We start from the raw sequence: 19,810 nt of genomic DNA on the forward strand, positions 1-19,810 counted from the left end.
AGTTGATAATTTTTTCCGCTCTTGAACTCGCCTGAAATGGTCCCTGAGGTTCCCTTCCGAGTATTGATGCGTGCATGATCTCTAGTAAATCAGGATGTGATTTGTAACTCCTCCACTGAAGAAAGCTGTGATCAAACTTCGTGTATCTAGTAGCGGAGGTGTAGAAGCCTGTGTAGAAAAACGGAGGTTAGAACGTGGGTGAAATATGAGGAGAATTTGTGTATGCTTCTTATGCGCCTATGAGATTGCCTGCTCCATCATTACAGCCTCTGTAGTTCGTAGGCTCTGTCTCTCTGCATATCCCCAAGCGCGGCGCTGTTTCCCTTCGTATCCGAGAAAAAAAAAAAAAAGAAACTACTTTCAAAAAGCCCGCCGATCTTGCGATCCCCCAATAACCGCGCGAAATGCACACAATACCAAAGAGATGGTATTACCAAAAAAAAAAAAAAATATTGCTGTAGCTGTTAGAAAAGCGGTGGCATTATGGAAGAGCATCCGCCTCGCATTCAGGAGGCACCAGATTCGATCGCTGGTTCCGCTGGGAACGCACCTATTTTCAATGGGTGCGAGATTTCCCGCGATCTGGTGCTCGGCTGTTCTGGAGGGGAGTGCTGGGGATAGGGGTCATTGAATAAAATAAGTTGAGCTGAGGAGAGCCATATAAGCTTCTGCCATGCAAGGCGGACTTAGGGCTGTCTAATAGCGGAAGGAATAACTGACCTATCAGCGCAAATCTTTAAGATCGTAGAGCTTACAAATAATAATGATAGATTCGGCGCATCTCACAGCCGTATTTATTCCTGGTTTCGTATCTGAAAACAAATTTTGATACCTGAGAAGGAGCACAACGTTTAGTCATGAAAGGAATAGGATTTTACAAGCGTACGTTACGGGCATTCGCAGCCGGCTCTCGCAACTATTCCTTGGCCAAAAGGTAGTTGCTATTTTGAGCCCGTGTTAAAATAAACGTTAAGAACTGATGAATAAATGGGAGGTGCGATTTCCAATGCTGACAGTTACACTTTATTATGCACTATTAAATTTCATTCCGAAAACACGCGAAGGACTTGGTTGCTCAAAATGAATAAAGTAGTTGTATTTTTTTTTTCATGATTTCGTAGACGCTGCTCCTAATTTCAACCTTTGTGGCCGGTTAAAAGCGCCAACATTCGAAGAAAAAAGTATAAAAGTATAGGCAGTAGCTGTTCCCAAATCGGAACGGACGCAACATACCATACTTTATTGCCTGAGACATTTTGAAAAGAAGTTCGACGCACGCTTCTGAATAAGCGAGACTTCAGGCTGTCTCCTTCTTTTTCAGTTAGAAGGCAACAAAGTAAAAATCGATAGCGATAAAAAATATGGCAGATAGAAAGAAAATTGAAATAAAAAGAACAGAAACCGATGCCGGCGAAAAATGTATGAAATAAAATTGAAATAAGTATATCTCAATTGTTTCTGCACCTTCCTTTGTCAACGTTACAACGGCCATAATTCGCAATTCTATACCTCATACCATTTCCAGCCCTTTAGTTCTAAGTACCTTATTAATTAAAAAGTGGCCACGATGAAAAAATATTTCCACCCATATAGGTTTTTTCTTGATTTCTATAGCACAAAGTGTGGTACGTCAAAAGCCTATGAAATAAAAAACGCCTTCATGTCTCGTCAGTGCCGTTTCAATGTAGAATTCTAAAGAGAAAAAAATATATGCTTTTAGAGCGTTTTAAAGGAGGTACTCCTTGGAACGAACAGAAATCTCTGCATTTTGCTAAACTCACTCCTAAGAAAATAAATTGTTCAAGGTCGCAAGAATGCACGTAGGTCACTTTTTACCGTCTGAGACTAGCGCGCAGTGTGAGGATACGTCCTTGTAGTTTCGATCAGTCTAGCGCTGTTGTGAGGGCATATAATGTCTGAAAGCAAAGAGAAAATAATTATTCAATCCGGTTCTCGTTAAACTCACGGGGATATCTGCGTTCTAGCCAACAAAAATCTTGGTACAGGCATAAAATTTATGACCGTCCTCACGGCAAAGCGTCCCACGCTGTATGATACGCAGGGAACGCTGGCATGGAGTCCGTGTGCTAGATACGCGTGGTTAAGGCTGATAGATGAGCAGATGCACTCCCTGCCACCGGAGTGTTCTGTTGCCTCGCCTAGGCATGCAGTCTGCGTTAGGTAACCTACAACACGTGGGGATAACAGCTCAAGATAGGAGCCCGCATCTGTATGCTACATGAAGATGCGCAGCGACAAGAATTCTGATGTGCTGTCCTACAAGTGTCTGTGTTTTGTTAATCGCATCATATTATCGCATTACACATGAATGGGAGAGTGAGCAGGCAGCTTATTGCCCGCCAATTTGTTATCCATTAGCGCTGTGCTTTAAAGACAGCAAACCGGAACTGGCAGGGAATGCATCCGCTTATGTAACAGCCATAGCCGTGCGTATATCGCAAGCGAGCGCACTACCAGCGCACGCTAGGTTGCCCTTAGCGTACTTCGCGGCACGCTTTGTCGTGTTCGCGCTCATACATTTCATGACTGTACTGTAAAATCAGCTTACATTCATTTACGACTCATGCTAACGAGGATGCTTATTTCTTATAGTTGTGCACCGTGCATTTTCTTTTTGTTTTTATTGCGAAACTGAAAGTGGCATATCCGTGATCTTAGCACCGAATACTTAGAGCGCTTCGTCTGTGGGCTGACCACGTTTTATTGCAAGACGTTCATGTGTTTGTTTATTTCTCTTCTATACATACTATGTACCCGGGTTCAGCGTTTCCAAGGATAAAAAGAATGGCTCAAGAAAGCATGCCGCCCTCTGGGATGAGTGTAAACTATTTTAGATGCATACATATGAGAAGCCGAATATCCGCAACAGTTTGAATGCTAATATTTTATTCTAGATTTCAGCATCGCAGCACGGCATGACGACATCCTGTATGAAAGCTCGTAAATAAATGTACCGCGGGACGTATAATTTCGGCAATAGCATTGAATCGGTATTGCGTAAAGGCTGCTTTTCTCAAACAAAAATTTAAGAAAAACTGTTTACGCTTAGTTTTTTCTATCATATTTCACAAGGATTCTCAAATTTGTTGCGACATATATTCTTATTCAGGCTTTCAAAAAATCAACTGGAGTGCCTTCACACAAATGGAGCTTAACCTCACAGTAACTCGCCTGAAATTAGTTGCAGTGAGCACTGCCCTCTCTTGACCTGTCCATCAACTCCGAACAGGCCACAAGAACATAGCGGGTTATTCGCCGCACACGGTAACATAGTACACATGAGAGCAGGGGGTATATAGTGCTACCATCAGGCTGTTGTATATTCGAAGACGTGCAAAACTCAATCTGGAAGAAATGCACAGGAAATGCACCTGCTGTGCCGCCTTCGTGAATGGCACAATGTTTGAGCTGAGAGTGAGGTGTGACAACGTCCCACTTTGACGTCACGAGCGTACCTGCCTGACGCAGTGAAGTAGCATAAAGAGGCTTCAGCGAGTGCACTGTGGGGCCTCCGAGGTATGCGGCGTCGCAGCAGGTTCTAGATGACCATGCCTCTGAAGTGAGCCATGTACCTTTACGGGGGCAGCTTCTGCATGTAGCGTTTCTCCCAGCCATGGCAGACGTACCTGAAGAAAAGTTCGTATTTGGTGACAGGTCGAAGGTGCGCGGCGCTGAAATCTCCACCATTGCTAGTTCATTCGAAATCAATTGTGTGGTGTGCGCGCGTTTCCAGGGTAAATTATAGCAGCTGTATCTTAAGTTCATAAGATTCAAGGGAGCTTATTCGCTGGCTTTTTGCCTAGCGCCCGACTTGCGGGCACGCCTGTCGCAAATCACGTGAAAGCAGTGCCCGAATCATTTCTCGGGGAAACCTTTGAGCACGCAGTGAGTTCTTACCTCTCTATTTTCGCGAGATAAAACAAAAAAGAATATTTGAGTACTGCTCGTTCAGGAAGCCTCGGCCAACAGGGAAAGAGTTTTCTTCCGACTGCACTCCGCAAAAAAAAAAAAAAGGAAAGCTTAGTCATCCATTCTTGGGCACCGCTGCTGAAAAGTCGTGCTTAAGTTCACTTTCAAGTGTTAATGCGGGTACATATCTTCGGGGCTTATTTTAATGCCTTTCAAAGGTGAGCCTCATTCCAGCATTATGCGCACTGTTAATCAGCCGTAATCCGATACAGTAAGTTCTGTACTTCATTTACTTTGAAAGGCAAGCTCAAGGAGCTTTTCACAAAATCCATCAAAATAAAACGAAGAGGAAAATATTTTCTCGTTTCCAGGCTTATGATTTCGGCCTGTATGCACAATGATGTAATGCATAAAATTAGGTCAACCTTAACAGAAATGAAAGGCACTGCATAGGATACATTCATACTTTTCTGTGCATCACTTCTAACAAGTATTACTGATGTTACTGCAGTCTTCTGAGTCGCGCGGAATGGTAGAGTCTGGTTTTTACATGACCCGGCCGATACCGCGAGTAATATTGAGGAGCCCAGTGCGGCAAGTGAAACTTTTTGCCTCAATTCTTGCCTCCTCTTCTGACGAGGCCATATTACTCTCGCCGCAGGTAGGCCCGCAGTATACAACTTATATGTTTTAACGCTGTTTGCAATGGCCATTTTGTTGCGTTGCCCGGACAGATACTCCAGAACCTTGGCGAGCTAATGCGATGTTGTTTCATTCAAGGCGAGTTGAAAACTTTCGCTGTTATCATCGTGTTTTTTAAATTCTGTTTTTTTTTCCTTCATATTTCCCCAGTTCTAGAATTGTAGCATAGGGTATTTTAACAGGTAACAAAGATTCTTATTGTTCGCAGCGTCTGGTTAGACCAGCTTAAAGGCTAACGTTGACTCTTGCTACCTCCCTTTTTTTTTTTTCTATACAGAAGTCTCTTTCTTCTTGCAATTATAGAGAAATCATTGGTGTTTTTTTATATATTGCAATGTCTATGACCTTTTACATTATCACAGGGTATCTTGATCCCGCGTGATCAAATGTGTAAAAATATGCATATCTTTTATTTTTGATCTCAAATGCTATGTGAACTGCCAGCACACTTGAGGTTTGGCTCTTCTCTAAAATATTCATCAACGAACACAAGGTTAAATTAAATTGTTGCAGAGATGCAGGAGGCCGGTAAAAAAAAAGAAGGGGAAAAGCAACTTTAACTGGAAGACAGCCTAAGATAATTTAATCATAATCAGGAGAGGGTAAAAACGCTTTTTAAATTTGCACTTGCTAATCTGCATCATCCTTTGTATTTGCGCATGACTTTGGGGCCCTTATGCCTACAACAATTGTAAAATGCTGCTTGTCTATATTCATGCAATAAATATTTTAATGGATGTCTCGATTATTTGCGTTCATACATAAATGGTCTATTAATTATAGAATTGAGCATTTTAAACATTTTATCCTACGTATCGTATGCCTAGTCATTGGAGAATTATTGAAGTGAATTAAGCATTGATGTAAATATTATGGGAAGCCTAGGTTACTCCCAGGTACGTTCACCAAGACGTGTAAGCGTACCTGGGGTAACGACACGACTAGCGCTAGTCATGTCGTTTGTGCACCTTCTTTTGTATTCATCAGTCCCGCAGTAATATTTGTGATTCAAAATGTGCCAACCAGCCCAAACAAGAGTTCGACACGAGTTGGCACGTCCTGCAAAACGTAATGTCACGCAACGCTATGTCCATTTAGTGATCGGCCACGTCAACTGCCAGATACCGCCTGCCAGTATCATGCGTGTCAGTTTTCGCTCGCAACATCAACGCTGGTGGATGGCCACCGACGCCGGATTTTCGGTGCATGGGGTCTTTGACAATGTCGCTTAAATGTAAACACCCGAACAGCTCTCGAACAGCATCTCAAGGGGCCGAATCAACACGCTCCATACGTCAAGGTTTGTATGAGCCCCATGCGGCCGTTCCTTGCGTGAAAGGCGCAGACGATAACTGAAATAATAAATTAGACATCCGTGTTCTCTATATGTCCGTGCCAAGAAATCTTATTTCCTGCGCTTTTGGTATTGCTTGTTTTAACCTTGTGCTTATCTGGTGCAAACTTCCTGTTGCTATGTCCTGAGACGCTGTAACTATATCTGTATATTTGGCTCCACTTGGGACTCGCACCTCAAATGGCGATGCTTTAACTGAGGCCTCCGTGATCACCACTTGTACAACGGCACAATTCCTCATGGACGCCACTGGTTTAACATTACCTGTGGCGTCATCAGGGAGCCTGAAGAAAATTACGGCAAAGCCAAAAGAAAGGGGCGGATGCAGCATTCAGAAACCTTTTTTATTTGGGGAGGGGGGGGAGGGGAGGAACAGTTCCAATAGCGAAACATCCCCCCTTTATATATGACCCTGTAAAGGTGTGGAAAATGAAGGTATTTATTTGAACGAGGCAGGAGAGAATGTATAGTGTTCTACATTAATATACGGCTAGGTACAATTCCGCCATCGATAAGAGCCATTCATTCGTGAACGATAATACTGGGCCAGGTGTAAGGAATGTATTTACAAGCGCGCATCGAGAAATGCGTAGTTACTTCGTAGTCAGGGAGTAATTAAGAACAGGAAATATACTAAACATTCCTCTGATGTTCTCGTAGTGAAGATTCATTTCTTCTTTGCTGTGAGGAGTAGAATCCCATGTGATTGAAAAATGGCAGAAACATTCAAGATGCCGGTACTGAAGATTGCGCGTGAGGTGGTGCCCTATATATGTCAATTACTGAGATTGCAGGGTTACCAGGAATTCATCCCTATGTGGCAGTGTGGAGACGTAGTTTGGCTAGAGAATTGTGCGAGTCATCATGTACTTATTTATTTTCCCTTCGGATTCCTTACACATGCATATTTCAGGCGGGAGGGCAACATTTGCAACAAAAAGAGTAAGCGATAAGTAAAATATTAGCATTCCCCCCCCCCCCCCCCCCCCGCTACAAAGAATAAAATCAAACTGAATACTCACACAGGCAATAAGCGCAAGCAATAAAGTGTTATAGGCTACAAAGAACGAGATGAAAAAAAAAAACAAGCAGAAAACTCACGCATATAAAAAACGCAAATAAAATCACGGTAGACACTAGAGCAATACCTTAGTATACCACGTTTTTGAGACGTTCTACGTCTTTAATGGATGAGCAGTTTGAAGGGAGTTCATTCCAGTCGGTACTGGTGGGAGTAAAGAATAGTGTAATCGTGCTGATCTTTCGCGGTGCGGTACGTTGACTTCATACTTGTGATCACGACAACAGAAAATAAATAGTGGTGGCAGGATCTAGTTAGCAAAAAAAAAAATCTGGGATATGATAATAAATTTTATGAAAGAAACGTAAACAAGACATCTTTCGGTGCGTTGAAAGTGATACGTTTAAGGTGGTTTTCATTATATTTACTCTGGTGGTTCGTTTGTCACAGTTGGAAATAACAACGAACTGAATGTTTCTGCACAGCTTCGAGTATATCAATTAGTGTCGTATGGCATGGATCCCAAAGTGATGACATATTCTAACTTCAAACGGACACAGGTTTTACATGAAAGTCGCTTTAAGTATATGATGGTGAAGAAGCAAAGTTTATTCTTCGACATCCTAATGTACAGTTTTTGCCAAAAGCAACTAGGCTGCGTGTTCCGCTTCTTAGTCGGGTAGTAGAGAGTACGTACCACTTCTGAAGCTGTAATTATGTGCAAATTAAAGGCGAGCTCCTGTCTTCACTTCTCAGCAATTTTAGATCCTCTGGGAGTCTATGTTGGCTTTAGAATACAAGCGAGGAGCAAGACATGCAGCATGGCCACTTTTGGCAAAGACGGTACTTATACTTGTATATTACGATATCTTCTTGTATACCTCTAATGCACTTGTACTTATAATGTACAGGGTCGTCCACTTCTAGCTATAACACGTGTACTATTTTCAAAGCGCCTTTACGTCCAACCGGCCACACAGTAAAGCGAAGTGAGCGCCCGTGCGAAGCACGACATCCGGGTTCATCTGCGACTATATCGCTTTGCTTCGATATGCGCCTGTGTCGGACGCAACGTTGCTTTTAATCAGTGACCTTGTTACAGCTAGACACGGATGGCCCTGTACTTGTGCAGGAATATTACATGCGTAAAAGGTGCGTATAGCTTGTACTGGCGCGTGTGGCTTGTACGCGTTGTATATCATGAATGGGGAGGGGTGGCTAGAGTGGGGGGTGCTTGAATACTGGCGATTTCTGCTAAGATCTCTAGGGCCGCTCAGGAGGGGAATCAGTGATACAACCGAGAGTCACTACCCCGTTGCCGCTATCTTTTTGTAACTAGCCACTCCGAAGTTAGTTTAATATTCGTCTGTACACACGATCGTTGCATCAATAGGACTGACCTAATTGAAAATGCGAGCAGAGCATCTTGTTTGGCTTAGTATCGGCAGCAACATTTACTATATATAAATGATTTATTGTGATGTTTGCCCAGCTTTTAGAGTATTTCCAGTGTCAAAAAAGTGATGGGGTGCAGAAAGATCAGCACATATCTTCTTATACCGCAACAGCACATTTGGGTACTGCTTCAATTATAAGGAAATGTAAATAGGAGCCAGGAAAAAATAAAATGAGGTTAATAGAGTGACGGCCCCCGATGATTTCTCAAATGGAGTAATATTGCCTTTCTGCTATACATTTGAAGGGCGCAGTCTGTTACTGAAACAAAAGAGACCACGTGTGATCGTTTATTATACGAATAGTACGTACTCACTTTTTACATGAAGCTTGCAGGGTGGGTATTGTAGTATTGTACTCCAAGTAGGTAGGAACAGTACAAGCAGATAAATGAAGGGGAAATGAGGGTGCTCGTTATAATACATGAAGGAAAAAAGCCAACAGTCGGCGAGGCCAAGGAAAGCATTGGGGATTGTACTTTGTCCTTTTGTCTTTAATTTTTACTTCGATAATCACATAAATTAGTAATATAACCTGTTTAGGGGAAAGATAATTAAACACAAAGTAGAAGAAAAAACAACGTGACGATGGTGGGAACCGAACCCACGACCTCCGCATAGCGCGTCCGGTGCTCTTCCAACTGAGCTACATCGGCCGCTGTTTCCCCTGCTACTTACTTGGGTATTAATGTTGTCTGTATACGAAACTTGAGAGTGATTACCAGCGCCACCGTCAGCCATAGCGGTGGTCGTGGAACGTCCTGTGTTACCGCCAGCCTCACGTAGAACGTGGTCAAGAGCGAAGGCGAAATCAGTGCTAGAACCCTCTTACGCTACCTGTGGCTTCAAGACTGCCAGAACAGAGACCCCCGTAAGCTACAAGCAGATAAATCAAGGGGAAAAGAGGGCGCTCGTTATAATACATGAAGGAAAGAAGCCAACAGTCGGCGAGGTCAAGGAAAGCATTGGGGATTGTACTTTGTCGTTTTTTATTTTTACTTCGATAATCACATAAATTAGGAATTTAATCAGTTTAGGGGAAAGAGAATTAAACACAAAGTAGAAGAAAAAACAACGTGCCGATGGTGGGAACCGAACCTACGACCTCCGAATATCGCGTCCGGTGCTCTTCCAACTGAGCTACATCGGCCGCTGTCCCCCCTGCTACTTTCTTGGGTACTAATGCGCTGGAGAATACTCTCAATGCTCGCATACAGACAACATTAATACCCACTAACCCACTCCGCCCGAATATATGGATAAGGTATTGGCTCTCATGGCTACGGTGTCGGCCACTACGTTTACGGCCATGATCTCCTCGGCTACGGCCTGAACTACGGCCTGAACTACGGCTGCGGTCTAGGCCCCCCCACTGAGCTTCGGTACTCTCCTCCGCAAGAAGCGTAAGTATTCACAGGTATGCCTATAACTTTCATCAATTTTTTGCCTTGTGTTGCTTAATATGTACGTTTTTTCACTCTCCAGCAGCTCAATACAATTCGACATCGGATCCCGATCAAAGCACACAGCAATGGTGGGGCAAATTTCGAGGCCTTTATCAGCTATCCTGATAATATTCGAGAAATAAATTATTTTTCTCTACATGCCTTATTTCATGACAGCTTCAAAATATTTGCTATGTTGAAGCAGTGACCACGGATGTGCGGCCTTGAAACAAGATTGAAACTAATCTTCTATTGAAGAGTGGATGAGCAAGATTCTTTTCGGAAGGCGCCGTTTCAGAGTCGACCACCTAGTCCCTGGATCTTGGAGTTCAGATATTTGGCGTATGCGCACAATCAATATTTTTGGAAGCGTTCTTTAATACGTTTACCGCTTACTTGCATGCCGTATGCGGAAACATTTAGAAAACGCTCATGTATGTTTATGGCACAAGTTTTCTGAAATTTTGAAATTACGCCCAGCATGGATTCACAGAATGAACTTCTTATTTTACGCACATAAATATAGGGTTAATCTGTAAGCTGTGTATTTAATGTCAATACCAAATTCTTACATCCTGTAGGAAGGTCCGTATTTCTATTTATTTAGCGATATTTTTTATCCGGCATCGTCACTATTGTTGAGTTTAACATTTACAATACATCATTATACACGTCCTTGTATCACATCGAATTTTGACTTGCAACAGCAAAACCACGGGACTATCAAGCGCACACAGCCATACTCCTAGCATATGGCGTCTCAAGTGCGTGCACCCCGTTTTGACGGATTTCGTGTCGTAGCGGAAAATATCTTTGATTCAGCCCTATCATGCGAATGCTAGGGATTTCGCATCTCGACTTCATACATTTATGTTTCGGCTTTAAGGTATAGTTGAGGTCACTTCCTGAAGCTCACTGCTAATGCCAATTGCAATTTTCATAGCTCGATCCTGCAAAAGGCATATTGTTTTATGCAAGAGGCATAATCTATTATTCCCCATAGTCACTGAAACTACAGTCCTACAAACCCTGATATTTGCAAGGACAAGTACTTGACAGAATTAGGCTCTTTTTTTACTCCAGGAAGGATACTCGGCCACAAATGTTTTAAATATTTTGTTCTATGCGAAAGCAAACCGTAAGCGACTTTCTCAATCGGCCGCTGTCCCCCCTGCTACTTTCTTGGGTACTAATGCGCTGGAGAATACTCTCAATGTTCGCATACAGACAACATTAATACCCACTAACCCACTCCGCCCGAATATATGGATAAGGTATTGGCTCTCATGGCTACGGTGTCGGCCACTACGTTTACGGCCATGATCTCCTCGGCTACGGCCTGAACTACGGCCTGAACTACGGCTGCGGTCTAGGCCCCCCCACTGAGCTTCGGTACTCTCCTCCGCAAGAAGCGTAAGTATTCACAGGTATGCCTATAACTTTCATCAATTTTTTGCCTTGTGTTGCTTAATATGTACGTTTTTTCACTCTCCAGCAGCTCAATACAATTCGACATCGGATCCCGATCAAAGCACACAGCAATGGTGGGGCAAATTTCGAGGCCTTTATCAGCTATCCTGATAATATTCGAGAAATAAATTATTTTTCTCTACATGCCTTATTTCATGACAGCTTCAAAATATTTGCTATGTTGAAGCAGTGACCACGGATGTGCGGCCTTGAAACAAGATTGAAACTAATCTTCTATTGAAGAGTGGATGAGCAAGATTCTTTTCGGAAGGCGCCGTTTCAGAGTCGACCACCTAGTCCCTGGATCTTGGAGTTCAGATATTTGGCGTATGCGCACAATCAATATTTTTGGAAGCGTTCTTTAATACGTTTACCGCTTACTTGCATGCCGTATGCGGAAACATTTAGAAAACGCTCATGTATGTTTATGGCACAAGTTTTCTGAAATTTTGAAATTACGCCCAGCATGGATTCACAGAATGAACTTCTTATTTTACGCACATAAATATAGGGTTAATCTGTAAGCTGTGTATTTAATGTCAATACCAAATTCTTACATCCTGTAGGAAGGTCCGTATTTCTATTTATTTAGCGATATTTTTTATCCGGCATCGTCACTATTGTTGAGTTTAACATTTACAATACATCATTATACACGTCCTTGTATCACATCGAATTTTGACTTGCAACAGCAAAACCACGGGACTATCAAGCGCACACAGCCATACTCCTAGCATATGGCGTCTCAAGTGCGTGCACCCCGTTTTGACGGATTTCGTGTCGTAGCGGAAAATATCTTTGATTCAGCCCTATCATGCGAATGCTAGGGATTTCGCATCTCGACTTCATACATTTATGTTTCGGCTTTAAGGTATAGTTGAGGTCACTTCCTGAAGCTCACTGCTAATGCCAATTGCAATTTTCATAGCTCGATCCTGCAAAAGGCATATTGTTTTATGCAAGAGGCATAATCTATTATTCCCCATAGTCACTGAAACTACAGTCCTACAAACCCTGATATTTGCAAGGACAAGTACTTGACAGAATTAGGCTCTTTTTTTACTCCAGGAAGGATACTCGGCCACAAATGTTTTAAATATTTTGTTCTATGCGAAAGCAAACCGTAAGCGACTTTCTCAATTTTGATGCATCAGTGGGCATTGACGCGCTACAAACCTAATCTCTCTATTACACTGGTGCCTATGTTATCCGAATAATTTTTGCCTTGCCTCTTTCCTCGTCTCTTGCACACCCCAGTCTTCAGAATTATAAGGCACACCTTACTGCAGCCTTTTAAAAAATGATGAATAGTGGAAATAGGAGCACAAATCACAACTGAGACGTGTAACCAATAGTAATACTAACTTCACTATTAAATACAACTTTCTGTAGGTAGGTGAAAAAGAAAATATAGTATCTTAATCCCTTCGCATTTCTGCCGCCTTCAGCATTGGCAAATCATGAAGGTGTCGATTGAAATACTAAAGGCTCAATGCCGAGGAGCTCATTTGTAGAGCTGTGGAAAACGCAAAAAGTAATAGCTTGCACTAGGGATGAAAGCTGGGCGCATCCGATTGCTATCTCTTTCACTCATCCACTTTTTGTCTTCATTTCTTTTCGTTGGGTTCCGCGTAAAAACTTGGGCTGGATAGAAAAGTGCGCATTGCTGGCACACGTGACAGCGATATACTCATACTAGCGAACAAGACGAAAAGGCCTTTTTATAGCGCTCACATGCAATAAAAGTGAGGAGGGGTGGTAGAGAATATGGATCCATTTAAATCTTTCTGATGTTGAGCAAGTCCGCCCGCTTGAGGTATCAGATTCTTTCCCTCACCTACCCTTAAGGCCAGTCTATATGGCTTCTCCCAGTGTCCAGCTAACAGGTATAAACGGAGCCTTGAAAACTGGCCAGATAAGAAGCTTTTGGTCCTCCATTGAAGTAGCAGCACCACAATGGTAAGCATTTACGATGCTTTCTATATTAGCAGTTAAAGCTGAGCACTTACTGTTAGAATCAGAAATATGGAAGTGGGATATATGCTTTCTCATTTAACATAAATACGCCCAGACTCAACTGGTACAGTAAGCCCTATAACTGACTGAATAAAAAATATTTCACCGCTGAGAAAATCGCATTCCGAATATATATTTCCAGTCATAGCTGTTGCCCTCATCATCTGTGAGGCTTACCCGGCTGCACAGCAAAATTACTCCACAGTTCATAGCAGTTACCACGGTCCTGACCAGCTGCATAAAACTGACCCAACCAAACTTCCTAATCTGATCCGCCCTCCTAACATCCCAACTTGCCAAGCAACGCTTGCCTTTCCTTGATATGCAGTCCGTTACTCTTAACTGCAATTTGGTTAACTTGTCTTTGCAAAGGGCTGCATGAAATTATATCTCGTAGCATTAAGTAAATGCCTTGACAATGTTATTGTTAGTTTTAAATAATTTTGTTGAAACCTTTTGCTCTGCACTTTTCTGGCATCATATATAGTACACGCGCAGCAACCATCCAGAACGAAGGAAATCCATAAAATAACGGAAATCAAGACTAAAATTCCTATTTATGCTGAAAAACAACAAACTTGCTTTGAGTCCTGAGCCTACTCTTACGTTCCTTACAATACGTCCAGCAAGACACTATCACGCCCAATCTTAAATTCCCTATAGAGCGAAAATTAACGCATTTAAGTATTCTTTTGAACCGCGTAGTAGGAAGGATTAGAACAGGCTCCCTTCTGATTTGATTATATACATTTATTCTGTGGTCATATTTTTGCCGTCTTATCCGTTGTCATGTTTCATATTTCTGTGAACTTTCGTGATAGTGTTGAACACGTCAAAGTCTAAAATACTTGTTAGCTATCCTTGTTACAATGTACTGCAGCACCACAATGCTATATCATTTCACCCCATCTGCTAGGGCCTGCAGTATTCGTTAAAGAAATAAACAGTAAAATTAGGAACATGGGATCTCGTATCAGTATGTCAGAATGATGCCTAATGAAATGCAATCGCATCAATTTACGCGCACTTCCTAATAGAATGTAACAATTTCTTTCTACCAGCTTCGTGCCTGCGTCGTCTTCGCCCTGGCCACAAGTGCCTTCGCTGGCACCATCGGCCACCTTGGCGGCATGGCCACCGGTGGATACATCCTTGCCAGCAGCCTCGACCACGGCGGCCTTGACATCACCCACTATGGCCTTTCCCATGGTATTCGCTATTCCGGCCTGACTGGCTACAGTCTTGGCTACGGTTATGGATATGCCCCATCTGCCAGCTACGCTGTCGATGCCCCAGCTGTTTCCCGCACTGTCTCCACCTACCACGCTGCTCCAGCCGTGGCTGCAGTGTACACCGTTCCAGCTGTTGCCACCATTGCACATGCTGGCCCAGCCGTTGCCACCTACGCCACTGCCCCAGCTGTTAATAGGGTCGCCACCAGCTATGCTGCTCCAGCCGTGATCAGCGCTGTCCGATATGCCCCAGTTGTAGCTGCTGCCCCAGGTATAAGCTACGCCGCTGTCCCAGCTGTCACCAGGGTGGCCAGCAGTTACGCTGCTCCATCTGTGACTAGCGTTGTCCACTCGGGTCCAAGTATCGCTGCTGCCCCAGCCATAACTACCGTCCACGCCGCCCCAGCCGTCCCCGCTGTGGCCACCGTCCACAGGCGACAACGCGCACTACCTGGTGTCAAGGCCAGCGAGGAGTTGCGCAAGAGAAAAGAGGTCGCGAAATGGGTGCGGTCGAAGCCGGCGACCCAAAAGGCCCAATAGGGGACCGAAGCATCCCAAGGTTGCGCTGCGGGCGCCAGTTAACAGCGCCGTCTCCGGGCAACGCCGAATACTTGGACGGGTAAAGCTAATAGCAGGCCTGTAGACTTTCGTGTCCTTGCGCCGTCTGCACGCGGAGCCAGCTCGCGTTTCTCGCGCTCGCGTGTGTTGAAAACTGCTCACGCGCGCGCTCCCTGACCGTAGTAATGAGCCAATTCGCTTTCAGCGCGCGTTTGGCGCTCGCGCTTGGATTTATGTTGTGAATAATAGCTGTCTTGCGCTCGCACTCCTTCTTCTCGCTCAACATTCACAGGTTGTAGGTGACAAACTAGCACTTCGACGAAGTCGTGCTTGAAGTGAATGTGTAGGGATGTACTAGTGCTCGCAAAATCAAGCGGAGAACACGAACGAATAAAATTTGGTTTCGTGGCGCGCCCTGCAAGCGGGTGCGTATGTTTATAGCTCGGATGCGGGTGGGTCAACCGGATGTTCAGCTTCACAGTATGAAGGAGACCGCTTTTTGCCCAAACCCGTGCTCCGTTTTATTTTGTGGGCACTAGTACACACATTTTGATGTGGTGTAAAGAAAAGTGATTACAGCTGTGGCTAGTTTTACAGCGCAAATGTGAACAAGGGCGAGCTGTTGGCCACCCTTATGCATGGGGGACACATTTTCTCGTGTGCTGTGAACCCGCAGTGAAAGCTTTGATGCTTGTTCACGTTGTTTAGAGAATTGGTAATTTGCGCTTACCTCGTCAGTGATTCTTTTCGTAAGGGAATAACTGCGTATGTAAAGTAAAACTTAAAAGGCTATTCTAATCAAAACTGCGGAACAAATGCGTTTCGCTTTCCGTGCCTTTATACTCTACCATGCTCGGCTTCTCGTAGGTGCTTCCACGCAGTCCTATCCTGCTTGCATTTGTCTGCTAATTTAGCGTTTATTGTTTCTGTGGTGCTTTATTCACTTTGGCTCCACTCTGCTGACCCGAACGTCCTTGAAGACACATGGCGAGTTTTGATCTCGACGAAATACGAAAACGCATTCTGCGTTGTCGCTGCACATGACTGAACACAGGCGACTGAGATTTCGGAGTGACGTACGCTTCTACCATTTGTGCACATCTAGACATCGTTGCTGCGTTCGATGGGTCCGCTGGCCTGAAACAATTCAGCCCGACCGCCCGAGTGCGCTCCGTATGAAGAACTCAGGGTTTGGCGTCGCATCTCGATGGTGTCAGCAAAAAACTTCCCATTTGTTCTCAGAGAAAGGCCACCTTGACGGGAGACTTCGACCGCTTTTGAGTTCGTGCCGCACGAACCACACATAACTCGGCGGCAGGGCGCTGCGTATGTTTGTTAAGTGAATGAGTGTCAATTTTGTTTTCGCGAAATCAGCTTGAAACAGCTGTCTCTCAAACCACATGCAACGGCGCCGGCGCCTTTAAAAGTGTACCTCGTGCCCGCCACGGCGTCCTTGCGCAACTATTAAATTGTGTGGGTGATGCGATACGTGACCGATCAATCTTGAACAATCACCACACTTATTTACGAGCCCGTGGTCACCATTCCCGGGTCGGCCTTTTGCTGGAGAGGAGAGAACGTGCCGTTTAGTTTAGGCTGCGCATGTGATGAAACCTAAGCGATTACTGAATAATCATTATATAAAATGTACATTATCCCCTCAGGGAGAGGTGAACCGGAAATTAAAAAGAAGGGCGAACGTTCTCCGCTTCAGTGATCATCATATAAATAAACCTGTTCTCACTATAATTCGGTCCATCTCTGCTTCGACGACCACCAACCCTCTATTACCGAGTGCCTGAAGGCGGCACTTACTCAGCAACTAGATGCCTTGTAATCTTAGCCGGTGCTACATTCATTCAAGCTCGTAGTCACCGTATTTAACATACAGACTGCTGTATCAAATGTCTATTGATCCGAGCTCTCCAAAGTGGCTTTGACCACTGCTGCATTCTTTATTGGGTCGTTAATCTCAAAAACTACTACCATGACATTGTTTTCGTGTACGCTTAATGCAGCACCGCTATTGCGCGGTCACGCAGGTTTCTATAAATTACAAGGGTTACAAATTGCAGAGCCGCGATACTTGCTGCCCAAGTGTATGACAGAACTTTGCATATGGTCTGCCATTTTCGTCATTGAAACTGTACGCACTACAGGTTTACAGGGACCGAATAAGTGAAAACTGTGAAGGTCCACAGGTTTGCTTGTTGGCGCAGTTGATGTATCTTTCTAATTACATCGCAGTTATAACGGTAGAGTCTTTGCCGACTTGTTTTGATATTTCACTCATATGCAATTACTGCCACCTGCCTAGAGTTTCAATGCATAACACCAAGACTGTAGACGAATACGTCATCTGAAGAAAGCACGGCGATCCCCGCTTTTAGGCAGCCGTCACGGAGCTTCAAGTACAAAAAAAAAACTGCCTACCGACCAACTTAATCGACGCGCGATGTTGCCACTAGGCATCTGCTTGGTCCCTTCGCAGTCTAGAGAAAACCAACACAATGGGGGCGAGAAGTACGCGGAGAGAGAAAGCACGTGCCGGCTCGGTAACGCGGTTAGTCAAGGCGCCGCGCAGCGTCCGCCCGCTTCTGAATTTCGCCGCTTGGGGAGAAGCGCGCATTGCAGTCGCGACCAGATTTTTTACCCGCATAAGCAGGCTGCTAGCGCGCTCCTACTCTGCACACCAGGCACCATCTGTCAGGCGCGCGCGGCAAGGGGACTATGGGTGGCACTGGCCCCTCGCGTTGAATACGTGTTTGTGTGCGAGCGTTCTTAAATTGTGTCTTTAACGCCCTCCACCACCTATGCATGTAGGTGTGGGCTGTGCATCGTTGCTCACATTTGTCCCTATTCCAGAGAGTGCTACAACATTTTGAAGCGCACTGTTCCGTCGGTGACACAATATACGAGGGTAGTCTACCATGCATGGTTATGAACTGTACACCGCCGTTAATGCGCAGCAGTGGCAGCGTTTGTTTTATTTTATTATGGGGGGGGGGGGGGGGCCTTCACACATAATAAATCCGCACGCTGTTTTCTTACTTTTTGATTTCACTTACAAAGATGCAGATTTTCGAACCTGGCTCCATGGTGTGAGATTTACCCTCATCGACAATCGCGCTGAAGTTTCTTCAGGCAAAAAGCGTTTTTACGGCCAAAAATTATTGTCTTTGGCTTTCATTTTTCCTTGAAGGAAATCGAAGTACGACTAGCAGCGTTCCCAATTTTTATTTCCTTATTACAGAAAGAAGTCATCGTGCGAAACGGTTGAGCGTAGCAGCTTCTTGCTGTTAGCATCTACCTCGGACGCAACAAACACATTTTATTAAGGCTGTGGCTAAAGGTACGTCGGACGGACCCGATCGATTGTCTTAAAGGTACGTCCGACGGATCCGGTGCGTTTTTCTTCGGGATATGACGGACGGATCCGGGAAATATTTTTCAGAGGTACGGCGGACGGACCCGATCGGTAGGGTTCTTCCGACGGACCCAACGCATTTTTCTCCGATATGGGCCTTGGGATCCGTCGGGAAAGCCGGACGGATCCGAGATTCCCAGATGTGATTATAGTAACAACCAACGTTTTTAGATCCCTTGGCAACAACATGGTAGCCATATGTAGCCAAATCGAAGTTGGTATGAGGTGTACGTGCGAGGTGTAAGATGTACTACATACTGCATGCGTGAAAAGTAAAATTACAAAGAATAGTACAGTGGCAAGAATACTGCCTAGAATGGGTGATATACTACGTGATGGCATGATGATAGGTTTACGTGAGTTGGACCGCGGCAGGGTGGCAAGCACGACCAGAGCGCAAGCGCATGTAATCGCGGTGTTGACGGCCAGCCCGCGGCCCGCACGCCCGCTCATTTGGTCCTCGTTATCATGTGGATTAACGTCTATGACGGTCGTAGTGTAGTTATGTAGTTTTGATTCTTCAAAGTTTCGTCACTTCCATCTGTGATGAGATGCGTCACGTAACGCATCGCTTTCTGCTCGCATTGAGGTTTGGTGCTGCAAGTTCTACGTAGTACATATACAAGCGTCGCTGAAAAAGCTGGGTGCCGCGGGAGTGTCTCTAGCCCAAGCATCGCGTCATTCGTGTTTGTTGGAGGTGTGGTTGGTGCTTACCGTGAGATGCTGTGATGTACAGATTACGTCCTACTAGAGTGCTGTGTGAGGCTACGAAGAGTGCTGTGATGAGTGCGCCGATGTCCGGACGGACATCAGTGTGCCCGTTTATGAGCGGCGATGTTGCACGTGCATGTCAGTGTTTATTAGGTGCAGTGGTGATTTATTTACACGCGCTGTGCAACAATCAGACGAAAATAAGTCATCGACAATTTGTTAGCCTGCACTACACAGCTCAAAACTCGGAAAATGGGAATGCACATGATGCAGTTTTCGCATGTTGGTGTGGACCGAAAAATAAGTGCCCAGCCCACACCGCCGGGATGCGCATTACTACAGGTGAAATGGTTCAGGTTTCTGTAAAATAGCTGCCTGGCACAGCACCTTCCTAAATGTTCAGGCTTTGTACTATTGTTGAAGGCCACTTTATCATTAATAAAGGAACGAATATGCTTTATGTGTTAATGACTAGTGCTTTTTCAACATA

The 19,810-nt window shown here is 44.5% G+C and overlaps 1 protein-coding gene across 1 annotated transcript in view; it reads left to right on the plus strand.

Annotated features, from left to right (window-relative positions):
- The first annotated feature begins 3,634 nt into the window (after window positions 1–3,634).
- The window catches only part of LOC146196400 (uncharacterized), a 37,532-nt gene continuing 21,356 nt past the window's right edge, over window positions 3,635–19,810 (plus strand). The window contains exons 1-3 of the mRNA XM_084596989.1: window positions 3,635–3,682; window positions 14,454–15,128; window positions 18,048–18,102. Of these exons, the coding sequence (XP_084453115.1) occupies window positions 3,635–3,682; window positions 14,454–15,128; window positions 18,048–18,102 (778 nt within the window). The remainder of the gene's footprint in view (window positions 3,683–14,453; window positions 15,129–18,047; window positions 18,103–19,810) is intronic.

Source organism: Amblyomma maculatum, chromosome 3, assembly GCF_055883805.1.
Source record: "Amblyomma maculatum isolate TAMU_Amacu chromosome 3, ASM5588380v1, whole genome shotgun sequence".
NCBI lineage: Eukaryota > Metazoa > Arthropoda > Arachnida > Ixodida > Ixodidae > Amblyomma > Amblyomma maculatum.